Genomic DNA, 12,951 nt, shown 5'->3' with positions numbered 1-12,951 from the left:
AGAGGAGTGGGCGGAGAGGAGCAGGGCCAACCAGGGGCTTGTTTTATCGGTTCTCCAAACTACCGGGAACGGTAATGAACCGGTAGAATCCCACCCTGAATTGCACCCTGAGGGGCCCACCTCCAGCACCCCCCTTGCCTCTTAATGCCCCCCTAAGGCATCCCACCGCCCAGGGTACCACCCACTTTGGGAACCACTGGTTTAGAAGTTAATCATTAGAGATTTGGGATTACCTTTGTAACTTTGTTTTTTTTGCAGGAAACAATCAGCATCTTTGAAACTGTGTTGTATACAATCCAAATTTTCTTGTTCAGAAATTATTAAAAATATTAACTCTCTTTCCCAATAGGACAAATATAAAATGCCAATTTAAATAGGCATTGGTATAGAAATATATTGAAATATTTAGTTTTCATTATACCTAATTTTTGTTATTTTATGCTCAGAATTGCAAGTTCTTTATTCTGACAACAGTTATTAAAATGTTCATTGTATTATAAGGAAATATTTTAAAGCATTAGTTCATTAATTGAATTTGAAATGACACCCTGTACTGCCACATGCAATTCCTTTTTAATATCAATCAGTATTTTTTTTAATTCACATTTTAAAATGTCTTAACTATTAACTATTCATAGTAATGTCTTAACTATTAACTATTCATAGTATGAAAATTAACTGTTCTCTCTGGAGGTGCCTTTTCTCTCCATATGTAGCTTTTATTACCCAGCTAGTATTCAAAGAGTTTTCAATTTAATGTACCACAAAAGCCTTTCACAGCTGAGACACCATATATAACTTCATTAAGTATGCAAATAGCTTGTCTCCGTACACCAAATTGCATACAATAGGAAAGTACTTGCTTTAGAACAAGAATAAACACCAATTCTCCATAAAACTCATGTTTATGAGAGCTTTTAAGCCAAGAAACAAGTTCATTCACAAATGCACATGGGGAAACAAGAATATAACATGCATGAGAAATAGAAAATATTTGTAAGTTTTAATATCCAGAATATAAAGGGGAAATTTCACATGTATAAGAAAATGTATTCCTCACTAATCTGAATTTATAATTGCTTTTTTTATAAAGCAGAGGAAGTCATGCCTGAAAACTTGCATTTCAAAACAAGGTAGTCAAAACAGGCTGGAGAGATCAGAGTTGACAGAGTATATGTACCTTCCCAGACATTCCATCTTGTGTTGCTGCAGATCTATAGAAGATGCTTCACACACAAGTAAGTACCTAGTATCTGAGATGTGCTTCATTTGAAAGTTATTGCTCAGAAAGAAGATTTACTGAACTTAAAACTGTTTCATGACCAGTTAAAAAGGAATTGCCAATCATATTGATAGAAGCAAACTCAAGGGGCTTGTATATAGAAATATAAGAAATTATCATTTTTTATATTTCTATGTACAAGACCCTTGAGAAAGAAGAAGAAATTATCATTTCTGAACAAAGTGTTTACTGGAGAAAAGGAGAGGGAGAGGGAGGGAGCTTTATCTTTAGATTTTTTTCACCCAGTATCTTATAAATCTCAATTACTAAACAAAGCTTGCATTAAAAAGATACCCTAGCTTAAGTCAATCATTAATCTAATCATGCATGAAAAGAAGAGTAACCTTACTCTAAATCAGAGGTCTTCAAACTTGACAGCTTTAAGATTTGTGGACTTCAACTTCCAGAATTCCTCCTCTAGTCATGTTTGCTCAGGATTTCTGGGAATTGAAGTCCACAAGTCTTAAACTTGCCAAGTTTGAAGACCCTTGCTCTAAATGAACAGATAGATTGTCAGAATCAGACGCAGGATGTTCAGCCTAATAACCTAATGCTAAACTCTTCAGGAAAGAGCCAGATTTGATGTAGTTTTGAAACCAGGAGATTTTGAGTTGTATTTCTGCTTTAGTCATGATCTTGATCTTGAGTCAATCGTTCTCTTAGCCCTGAGAAACAGCAGTAGCAAACCTCTTCAAAATCCTTGCCAAAAAAAACTGCAGGGCTAGTCAAGGCAGTTGCCAGATGTTAAGACTGACTCAAAGGCGCGCGCGCGCACACACACACACACGCGCGCACACACACACACACAAAAGGCTTCTGAATGGGTGGAAATTGGCAGATTGATGTGCCTCCTTCTATTTTCTTAGAAATCTATCCTGGATGTATCTGTTCCAAATGTATCAGTTAGGTAGACTGTGTCTAAACTTTATCCAGGATAGTTTTCTAAGATATTTCAAGACTGGGCTGGTAAGCTGTCATGAAGTGATAAATAACATTTTAGAGTGCTGGAGGGCAGGATACATTTCACAGTGAGTGCAGCTAGGACGAAAACGACGATTGACTCAATTTAAATTATACTAATATGAGTAATCAAAATTAATAGCATATATTTGTTTCTCACAAATATTAATTGTTATATTCAAAATTACAATTGTAACTTTTGAAAAGACTCTGAAGACTGCACCCAAGGTTGGGGGCAGCGGAGTGAGGGGGCTGGTTCTGTGAATCCATGCCAAGCTATACATTCTATTCTGTTTACAAAGTATTTACAAGACAATATTGGTATTTTCAGCTGGATACTTAGATATTGTAACAGAATTTACAAGTCTTATAAGCAGTTCTAAAGATAGTTGCTCCCAAGCAAGTAATTTAATGGTAAAGTGTATGTATAAAACTACCATCATTTATAGCAGTAGCAACAACCCAAATCAATTCTCTCCCTCTCTCTTTCTTACTTTTCAATGACAGAAATTCAATTATCACACCAAATAAATGTCATGAATGTACTTTAATAGAACACCCCCCCATAGAAGCACTTTCAAAATTAAAAAAAAAAAACAGAATGAGACCAGGAATCAAAGCAATGTGAATTAAAGCCATGTGATTCACTGTGAAAAGAATAATGAGTTTTACTTGGTATGGAATGAAAAATGCAGGTGTTTCTGTTATGTACTCTACTGAAACTGGGATTAGTTCATTTTTGTTGATAGTGCACTAGAAGTTCAGCCTTTTTCTGTTTTGTTTCTTCCTACTATAGTATAGTTCTCTACTTACAACTATAATTCATCCCAGAAATATGGCTGTAAGTTGTGTCAATCATTAAGCAGGGCACCGTGTGACTAGATCTGATTTTACGATCTTTGCAATGGTCATTAAGTGAATCATAGTACTCATGAAACAAACACGGCCATTACTAAGAAAAACCATTGTCTGCAATTGGCTGTCACATGACCATAAGATATTCCCCATCTCCAACAGTATCTATCAATCACCACCAATCCCTTTATAAAATGAAACATGCATATTTAGTAAACATATGCATGTTTACTACATGCACATGTTTATGACAGATGATGCTGTTCATATGACTTTGCACTATATCCTACAACATCTTGAATCTCCAAAGACCTATTGCAAGGGTCCTCTTTATAGACTTCAGCTCAGCATTCAATACCATCATTCTAGATATTCTTCTAATTGAACTAAACCAGCTAGCTGTACCTGACCACACTTGAAAATAGATCATAAGCTTCCTAACAGACAGGAAGCAGCAGGTGAAGCTAGGCAAAATCACATCAGATACACCCCCAGGGCTCTGTGCTATCTCCACTTCTTTTCTCTCTATATATACCAATGCCTGCATCTCAAAAGATCCCTCTGTTAAAGTACTGAAGTTTGCAGATGATACAATAGTGATTGGTCTCATTCGAGACAATGACAAATCTGCATACAGATGGAAGCATACAACTAGCTCTGTGGTGCAATCAGAACAATCTTCGAACTAAACACACTCTAAACCATAGAAATGGTGGTAGATTTTAAGAGAAACCCTCCTATACTACCACCTCTTACAATACTAGACAACACAGTATCAACAGTAGAGACCTTCAAGTTTCTAGGTTCTATCATATCTCAAGACTTCAAATGGACACCTAACATCAAAAATGTCATTAAAAAGCACAACAAAGAATGTTCTTTCTGTGCCAACTCAGAAAGCTCAAACTGACTAAGGAGTTGCTGATTCAGTTCTACAGGGAAATTATTGAATCTGTCATCTGGTTTGGCTCTGCAACCAAACAAGACAGACACAGACCTCAATGAATAATTAGAAGTGCAGAAAAAAACAATTGCTACCAACCTGCCTTCCATTGAGGACCTGTATACTGCATGAGTCAAAAAGAAGGCTGTGAAAATATCTACAGACCCATCACATCCTATATATAAATTGTTTCAACTTCTACCCTCAAAATGACACTATAGGGCACACCAGAACAACTAGACAAAAGGATAGTTTTTCCCAAATGCCATCACCCAAATGCCAAACAACTAATTCCCACAACATTGTCAAACTATTTACTAAGATTGTATTACTATTATTCTTCTCATCCTTCCTATTACCTATCTCCTCTCACTTAGGACTAAAAACCTTGCTTGTATCGCTATGATTTATATTGTTTTATTTGTTTCCTAATATGATTTGATTGCTTATTTAGTAACCTATGACTATCACTAAGTGTTTTATCTTATGATTCTTGATGAATGTATTTTTTTCTTTTTAAGTACACTGAGAGCATATGCATCAAAGACAAATTCCTTGTGTGTCCAATCACACTTGGCCAATAAAGAATTCAATTCAATTCAATTCAATTCAATAAAACAATACTTTATTGAATTGTAATTTTAGACACAGAGGGATTTGAGACAACAATCTTAAAGGGCTGATACTTGTCAAAGTAGTTGAATTCTAACATTTCCCCTATTTTAAGTGGCGTCAAATATTTCAAGTTGGTCTGTGAGGGCAAAATGTTTAGAAAGTAAAACTTGCTATTTATACATCAGCCCGAGGAGGGAAAAACTTGCCTTATAATGTAATTTTAATGTGTAACATCAGCTGAAGCTTCCTGAAAACCAAAGGAATCTTCCCTAAATAAATATGTGCATATTTTCAAAAATACATTTTCAGATTATATACTGAATACACTAAAAGATTTTAAACGATATTATTCCATCACTTTGAACATTAAAGTAACTAAAATATAAGCAACTACTTTATTTTTAAAACACTGTATACATCAGTTATTCACAACAAGTGAGAATAGCAAACCAAAGAACATCAAGAATTTCAATATTTCATCGATATGGAGAATAGTTTCATCCTGTGCATAAGTATTCTGGAAGAACTACCAAAGAGCAAACATCAAAGGATTCCATTGTAGGTATTTAGTTTCCATTTACTATGCAGTTCTGCAGACTAACAATCCAATATGTTCAAATTGCTTTCCACAGATACTGCTTTTCACCATTTATAATTAACAGTGTATGTCCCTCTACCTACTGCTAGAATTCCCTAAGTAATTTACTACTGTACTTATTTACCACCAATAACAACCTACTGTCTTGCATGAACACTCTTGTGCATTTTTATTTCTTCAGTCATATGCTTTTCAAAACCAATTACTAATTTCATTTTTTTTAAATTAACAGTATCTATGAGTTCAAATCAGAAAGATATATTGGCCAAATATGAAATATGATGAGGTTAGATTCTTATGCTGAATTTACAATGCTCCTTTAATCTTCCCCTGTACTACAAAATGTCCTGGATTTTGTGCTTCCTTATGTTTTTATTTATATTTTTCAGTTCTTTAATTATTGTAGGACAGTATGGAGCATGAACACTTCCGGGCTTCTCACATTATTTTTGTTGTGCTGAAAGTAACTTTTACTACTATATATTTCACCACACTATAAAGAACAGTCAATTAATTTTAAATTCTAAAGTTAATAATTAAAGGATGGCATATAATGTATTGCTTCATTTAATTAATACCTTATTAAATCCATCAAGATATGTTGGGGGCTTGGAGAATACCTTCCGCAAATCATACTTTCATTAGTTTTAAAATCTTAACCTGTGTAGTTTCAATATTTTAATATATTATTTTTATACTTTTTTATAACTTGTAAGCTAAGGTACCCACAGTCACCTTATAGGGGAGGTGAGTGGCATAAAAATTAATTAATAAATAAAAATAAATAGATTACATTACTTTGTACAAAACTAAAATAAGGACATTTAATGGGAAAAACGGTGATAGTGGAAACCTGTTTCCTTTTTATCACCTCTTCCAACTTCTGAGCAAATAAAGCAGCTCAGCTTAATCTGAAGTAGCTCAACAAGAGTAACAATGGGAGGAGATACTTTAAAGTAACCAGTGCGGCATTTTTACCACCCCAACAAGTAATTCCAATCACAGCTTACACCTTTAAACTTAAAAAGAGGCAAAGATGGCGTTTTCCTGACACCGCAGTCGGAATGCAAGTCTATAAGAACTTTTTAAGAAACCCGGGCAAGAAACTGGGAGAGGCAAAATGGCTCGAAGGAGAAGGGCTTGTTCTGAGAACCATTTCTACTCGCTGGGAAAATGCCAGCGTGCCAGTCACCTAAGTGGTCAGAAGGTGGTCCGGGCCAATTCGGCGGCGCTCTTGGCAGAACTGACGGCACCCCCCTTAGCCCACCATTCAGCGCGGGGCAAACACCCAACTCAGAAACTTGCGAGGAAGTTGACCCACACTGTACGAGGATTCACGGAGCACTTTATATCTCTTATACGACTTGCGTCAACGACTGCTCGCTACGAAACCAAGCGTTGCATCTGCCCAAATGCTGCCTCTGCCCTTCAGCTCTTCCCTCACCTGCTGATAAAGCCGTCGCCGTCCCCATCGCACGTCTGGAAGAGGCGCCTCATCCTCTCTTCCTCGCCCGTACTAGAAGTGTCGCTGCTGCTGCTGCTACTGGTACTGCTAACGCTCACCTCTACCACCACTGCCGGGCCAGCCGCCGTCGCCATCGTACCGAGGAGGAGGCAACGCGACTCAAGGCTTCCAAGGTTCCCGGAACCTCCAGCTCGCCAGAGAACATTCCCCCCGCGCGCGCTCCCCTTCCCCAGCTCAGCTGTCGCGCGTACAAAGTACGAGAAGGCGGCACAATGAAAACAAGGAGGGTGGGGAAATTCAGACGCTCCGCCGCTCTTTCTCGCGCATGAATTCAGCGCGCGCCGCCTTGGGCGCCAATCAGGCGCATCCTAGGGACGGCGCGCGCATTGGTTGGCGCGCGAGACCCACTCTGGCCCTTTTCTTCTTTGGAACCAAAACCTGGGGGAGCGGGTTTCATCGGGTTGCAACCCAAGAGCACGGGAGAGTTAGAAGGAAGGTGGCGGACGCAGAGGTGGAATTTTGTGGGCTTAGTTATGATTTCGGCTCATTTCCCTGAGACGTAGGCGGGCGAACGAACGGAGGAGAGTATCTTTTTGGAGCGAATGGAAAGAATATTTGCTAACGTCTGCAGAGTGCGTATCCACGGACGACCACCGTAACATTGCACTGCGTATGTGAACTATGCTCGCAAAAGTTGTTTGGGCTTGTTGACGATTAGCCTTGAGCAAAAATGTTTCTATCTGCGTTTCGTGTCAAACAATCATTATGTATGTCATATAAGAGATGTAAAGGTAGAAGGAAATGTTGCATCTGCCCAAAATGTACCTCTTTATATTACGTTACACGTTAACTATATTGTGATCGTAAATTTGTATTGCCTTAAGTAAAACTTTTGTATGATTATCTGATTTTCTCTTGAAGTGATCAATGTTATTAGCAAAATATGAATGTTGCAATGCATGCTTCATGAACATGAGATCAAATCTCCAACTTGATATGTAAGTTAATTCAATTTAACTTTAAATAATTTTAGCCAATGTGGCAGCTTTTCATTTGTTTTCAGTATCTTTATTTTCTAAATATTTTTCAGCAGCTGCATTGTACTTGAGTTTGAAGTATGGAAGTGTTTTTGGTTTTGATACAGCACCATCTGTCTGTCTTATAGTACTCAAGTAGCATATTTATTTATTTATTTATTTATTTGCCAATTGTTTACAAGATAATAAGTATAAGTGTATACATAGTTGTGAATACATGAAATGGGTACATATAAGAAAAATAAAAGAAGAACCCCAGTCCATTGTTATGGAACCATTTCTCGCTTAGTTTGGAGATGGTATTTTAGATCTTGTTGATAACTCTTTTAATTTTATTGACCTAAATAATTTTATATTAGTATACATGGCCATTCCACATCTCATCCCAACTTCAAATCATGTTCCTACAGTCTGGTATCTAATAATAACTTATGTAGAGTGGAATTGGTGAATATTAACTTGGAATATGGAAGTAGCTGCCTGTCGTTCAAATAAGTTGTCCAATGAAATTTCAAGTTGCATACAGATATTATGTCACTAATATCTGCCCCGTTTTTTTAAAATAACCACCTGGCTTCAGCAAAAAATTAAAGACCTCCTGACATTTCATTGTTTAACCCAACTAATTGCTTTCACTAATCTGAAAATTCATTTAAGATGCTTCTATAATGGTATAGAAAAGGCAAAAAAACCTTACCCTAACTATTTCTTCTATGGTCATACCTAGCGATTATTTGATCTGTAAACTTCCTTAGCATAAAAAAGAAAAAAAGTATTTTGAAGATGCATCTAGTTGCTTTAGAAAAAGAATCAAAGGAAACAAATAGTACAGAATGTATTCCATGGGAGTATGATAGATGTAGAATTTTGACAGATTGTTCTTTATAACTGATTATGGCTCTCATAGCTATCATTTTGTGAAAGCATGCACACACTTCTAAATCTATTCACCAGTCTGAAAAAGTCTTCAACCTGTGGCCTTGTAACAAATCACTCATGAAATTTACCAATCATAATTATGTATCTTAACTCTACTTTTACTTTTTTTACAATATTTGCTATTCCCAATTCTACACTTTTTCTTGTCATACATTTTTCAATATATTTTTCTTGGTAATTTTAATTACATAATGTTTCTATTTCATATGAGTTCATCTAGCTACTGGCTGTTTCTTTAAAAAGGTTAAATATTCTGGGGAGCTAATTAGATGTTTTCTAGCAAACTGGTTACCTAAGCTTTGAAGCATATGTACTTGCACTACTTGTTACTGCATTCTTATCAGGTTTTAATTCTTGGAATGTGTACTATTGTATGCTTACAATTGAATTTCTTCTTCAGCACTGTAGTTAAACTCAAAATGCCTTCCAATAAAATTCTTTACAATCAAATCCCTTCAGAGCATTTAATTATAAATCTTATAGAATTCTTTATTGTCCAGGTGTGATTGGACACACAAGGAATTTGTCCTGGTGCAAATGCTATCGGTGTACATAAAAGAAAAGATACATTCGTCAAGAGTCAAGAACCATAAGGTACAACACTTAATAATAGGGTACAATAAACAATCAAATCATACTAGGAAACAGTCAATATAAATCATAAGGATACAAGCGATAAAGTTACAGTCATACAGTCACAAGTGGAAGAGGAATCAGTGATAAGGAATGATGAGAAGATTAATAGTAATAGTAGTGCAGACTTTGTAAATAGTTGAACAGTGTTGAGGGAATTATTTGTTTAGCAGAGTGATGGCATTCGGGGGAAAAACTGTCCGTGTCTAGATGTTCTGGTGTGCAGTGCTCTATAGCGTCGTTTTGAGGGTAGGAGTTGAAACAGTTTATGTCTGGGATGTGAGGGGTCTAAATATTTATCTTGAGCCTGTTTTATTTCTATTGTTAGAAAGCAGCCATAGCTTATTAAAAACATAAGCAGAAACAAATTAACCAGACTAAGTACCCATTTGATGTAACATTCTGTTTTCCACAATAGCTAACCAAGTAATACACAAATCAGGAAGGAGCAACTCTAATTTAAACAAAATAATCCCCTTTTAGTTGTGCTCCCATTACTTGAATTGGGAAATGTGTTATGTATGATTTAGCGAGATTATCATGTACTGTATCTGGATTTTTCAAAATAAACCTACTTTTTGCCACAAACACACTCTTCACCATACATTTCATCCACCCTCCCCATCCCCGATCTCATGGAGAATTCCTTTGCCCATTCATCAGCGGTATTTTGAAAAACTATATTTCCTTACTTGATTTTAAAGGATAAGGAATACCGTATTTTCCAGACTATAGAGCGCATCGGAATATAAGCCGCACCCACTGAATTTTAAAAGAAAAAAATATTTTTATATATATTAGCCGCACCAGACTATAAGCCGCAGATATATATGTTGCGAAATGAGATATTTACACAGAAAGAGAAGAATGCTCCTCGCATGCGGCCAGATGTCTCCAACGTCTCAACATTGATTCATTAATGCCAAGCTTACGTATTTCCTTCCTGGATAGACAGATCGATGACTTTCAACTTAAAAGCTGCATCATATGCTTTTCTTTGTGTACTTTCCATGATGAGGGTGTGAAAAATATTTTGCGTTCGTGCATGTCATGCTGTTTGCATCGAGCGCGCCAAAAACTACCGGTAGCGTCTTCTTTACATTGACCTCTTGCGTCTGTCACATTTTTTGTGCCCCCTGATGGCAGTTAGCGAAGAAAAATCTATAGATAAGCCGCATTGTTGTACAAGCCGCAGGGTTCAAAGTGTGGGGGAAAAAGTAGCGGCTTATAGTCTGGTAAATATGGTAAATACAATTGATGAACATTTCAAAGCTGGACCAAGGCTCTTCTGATCATGTCTTCTACCTGCTAATCCAGCAATGCTGATAATCCAGGGGAAGTCAACTGATAGCACCGTGGCCATGAACTTGAGTAAAGCCAACTTTACTCCAAAGCAAGGAAGTTGAAATATAGTTTAGGGGGAAGACTACCACCAGTTAGCAATGTATAAGGAATTGAAGGAGCAGCAAGAGGGCCAATATGCCTCAGTATACTTTAGATTTGTGCATATTGTATCATGAAGGGTTAGGGTGCTAAATTCCCAGGCCTTTCCCTCAATTGTTAACAATTTCACCTGAGTTGCTGGGATCCTATATAGTAGGTGTCTGGACAGATTGCAGGGTAGCTTAATTTGGAGGTAGAAATTGATTCAGAGATCCAAGTCCCAAATTATATTGCATTTTATGTAACAAATCAACTGATTAAATTGTACATATGAGTGATTAGGAGAAACCAGTTAAGTACCAGAGAGAGATATTCTCAATTAAAAAGCTCCTGCAATTAAAAATTTAAATAAATAGCATAATAATATAAGACACACATAAATATATTAAATAAAAAAATTAAATGGATTATAACATTTTATATCATACTTGACAATCCAAGCCCTGCTGGGTCATCATTTCAGAGATTTCCTTAACTAAACAGAAAAAATTACCACAAATGGGCAATAAAACAGTGAGAGCAGGAGCATTTCCAACTTCCCCACTGAGTTTCCTTGTTTAAGTAGCATTGGAAATCTTCCTTCTCCCTTCCTTGCATTCCTGACAACTTTCCCATTGAGTATGCTTGTGGGAAGCTTGCAAGAAAAAAGTCAGTGGAGAAGCCAGCAGGAAGTAGCAAGTCCACGAGCAGCAGGGTTATAAATGACTACTACTGGGTAGGTGAAGGAGTTCGGGTGCATGGAGGTACAGATCAGAAATTATACACGAGTGCATGTGCTATTGGGAAGGGATGGGTGTGTGGGTGTGCACCAGAGATGTCACATGGGTTGGGGAGGACATGTGGATGGGCAGCATAGTTCAAGCAAAGTGTCTGGGATGCACAGAAGATGCTATGCAGATCAGGAAGGCTCTGTATATGATATAAGTTAAGAACAGTGCATGAGGTCACAGGTATGCACAAGGGGTGCCGTGCAGATCAAGTAGGATGCACAGTGTGGCAATGCAGGTTAATAAGAATGGAAGGATGCAGGGAATGCCATGCAGTCAGAGATGGCATGCAGTAGGGGATTGCCTGGGTTTGTGAAAGATGCTTGGAAATGCTTGGGAGTGTACAAAAATTGCTATGCAGATTGGGAATGAGGCATACTATGTGGTGCAAGTCAGGAAAGGTGTGTGGGAATGCCCTAAAGTGCCTAATAGGTCAGGGAAACTGTGCACGGAGCAATGCAGATCTGGGAGATGAGGTGCATGGGAGTAAGCAAAAAGTGCTGGGTGTCAAGGCAGGCATATAAGGTGTAAGTTGGGTCAGAGAAGACACGTGGGAGGCAACACAGGTTGTGGGAGTATGTAGATGCCTGGGCTCGGAAGGGTGCATGGGGGTTCTTTTCTGTTTCTTCTTTCCCTTCTTCTCCCTTTCCAGCAGGCAAGTGGTTGGAACTGATTCAGGAAGGGAATGAGAGATTGCAAGAGTGGCTGGGAAACTGTCACAGAACATTAAAAATGAAGATGCTGTGACTGAGCTGCAGCCCAGCAGCAGCCTGAGGCACTGAACCAGCCACAACATCCCCAAATTTCATTCCTTTGGAAATCATTTGTTGTGTATCTGTAAGTTAACCCATTTAAGGTATCTTGTTCAGGGGTGGGATTCAACCGGCATTACTACTGGTTTGGTAATTACGTTTTGCGCATGCATGTGTAATATACCATAATCCGTGCCACCCGGACAGCTGATAAGCACTGCGCACAGGTGTGCAGCATTTGAAAAAGCACTCTTTTACTGCTTTTTCAACCTCAGCTGCGCAAAGCAGCTGAGGTTAAAAAAGCAGGAAATAAAGGTCAGGTAAGAGCCCTGGCGGACGGGCCAAACAGCAGCAGACAAAGAACTGGTTCGGTGTCTGCTGCTCTTCAGAGCTACCGGTTCTGTAGAGCCAAGCAGAACCGGTAGCATCCCAGCCCTAATCTTGGTTCAAAAATTGTTGCTTTATAGTTCATCATATTACCCATTTAAAGATGATAGCAAGAGTTTTAGTAACATATAGAGCTGATATTTCAGTTTATAGCAATAACATTTTCAAACATTGTAGTATTCTTCTGGTAGACTGTAAACTCAAAACTAGATTGACTGTTAGGTCATGGCCATGATTGGTAAGAATAGAAAAATTTCTTTTGTCTTCATCCATAC

The 12,951-nt window shown here is 37.7% G+C and overlaps 2 protein-coding genes across 3 annotated transcripts in view; one reads left to right on the top strand and one right to left on the bottom strand.

Moving 5' to 3' along the window:
- The window catches only part of MCC (MCC regulator of Wnt signaling pathway), a 199,994-nt gene extending 192,918 nt beyond the window's left edge, over positions 1-7,076 (bottom strand). The window contains exon 1 of the mRNA XM_026673292.2: positions 6,698-7,076. Within this exon, the coding sequence (XP_026529077.1) occupies positions 6,698-6,852 (155 nt within the window). The 5' untranslated portion in view covers positions 6,853-7,076. The remainder of the gene's footprint in view (positions 1-6,697) is intronic.
- Positions 7,077-7,194: 118 nt separating this feature from the next.
- Positions 7,195-12,951, top strand: part of YTHDC2 (YTH N6-methyladenosine RNA binding protein C2) — a 52,654-nt gene continuing 46,897 nt past the window's right edge. Inside the window, exon 1 of one of the 2 annotated variants that reach the window (XM_087958042.1) lies at positions 7,195-7,388. The gene's annotated coding sequence lies outside the window, so the exon portion shown is untranslated. The remainder of the gene's footprint in view (positions 7,389-12,951) is intronic. The other variant, XM_087958043.1, reaches the window with a different exon arrangement.

Source organism: Notechis scutatus, chromosome 2, assembly GCF_049901735.1.
Source record: "Notechis scutatus isolate UNSWTSFEM ecotype Mainland chromosome 2, rNotScu1.2, whole genome shotgun sequence".
NCBI lineage: Eukaryota > Metazoa > Chordata > Lepidosauria > Squamata > Elapidae > Notechis > Notechis scutatus.
The sequence above is the reverse complement of the archived record's forward strand: the minus strand, read 5'-3'. Positions and strand labels throughout refer to the sequence as shown.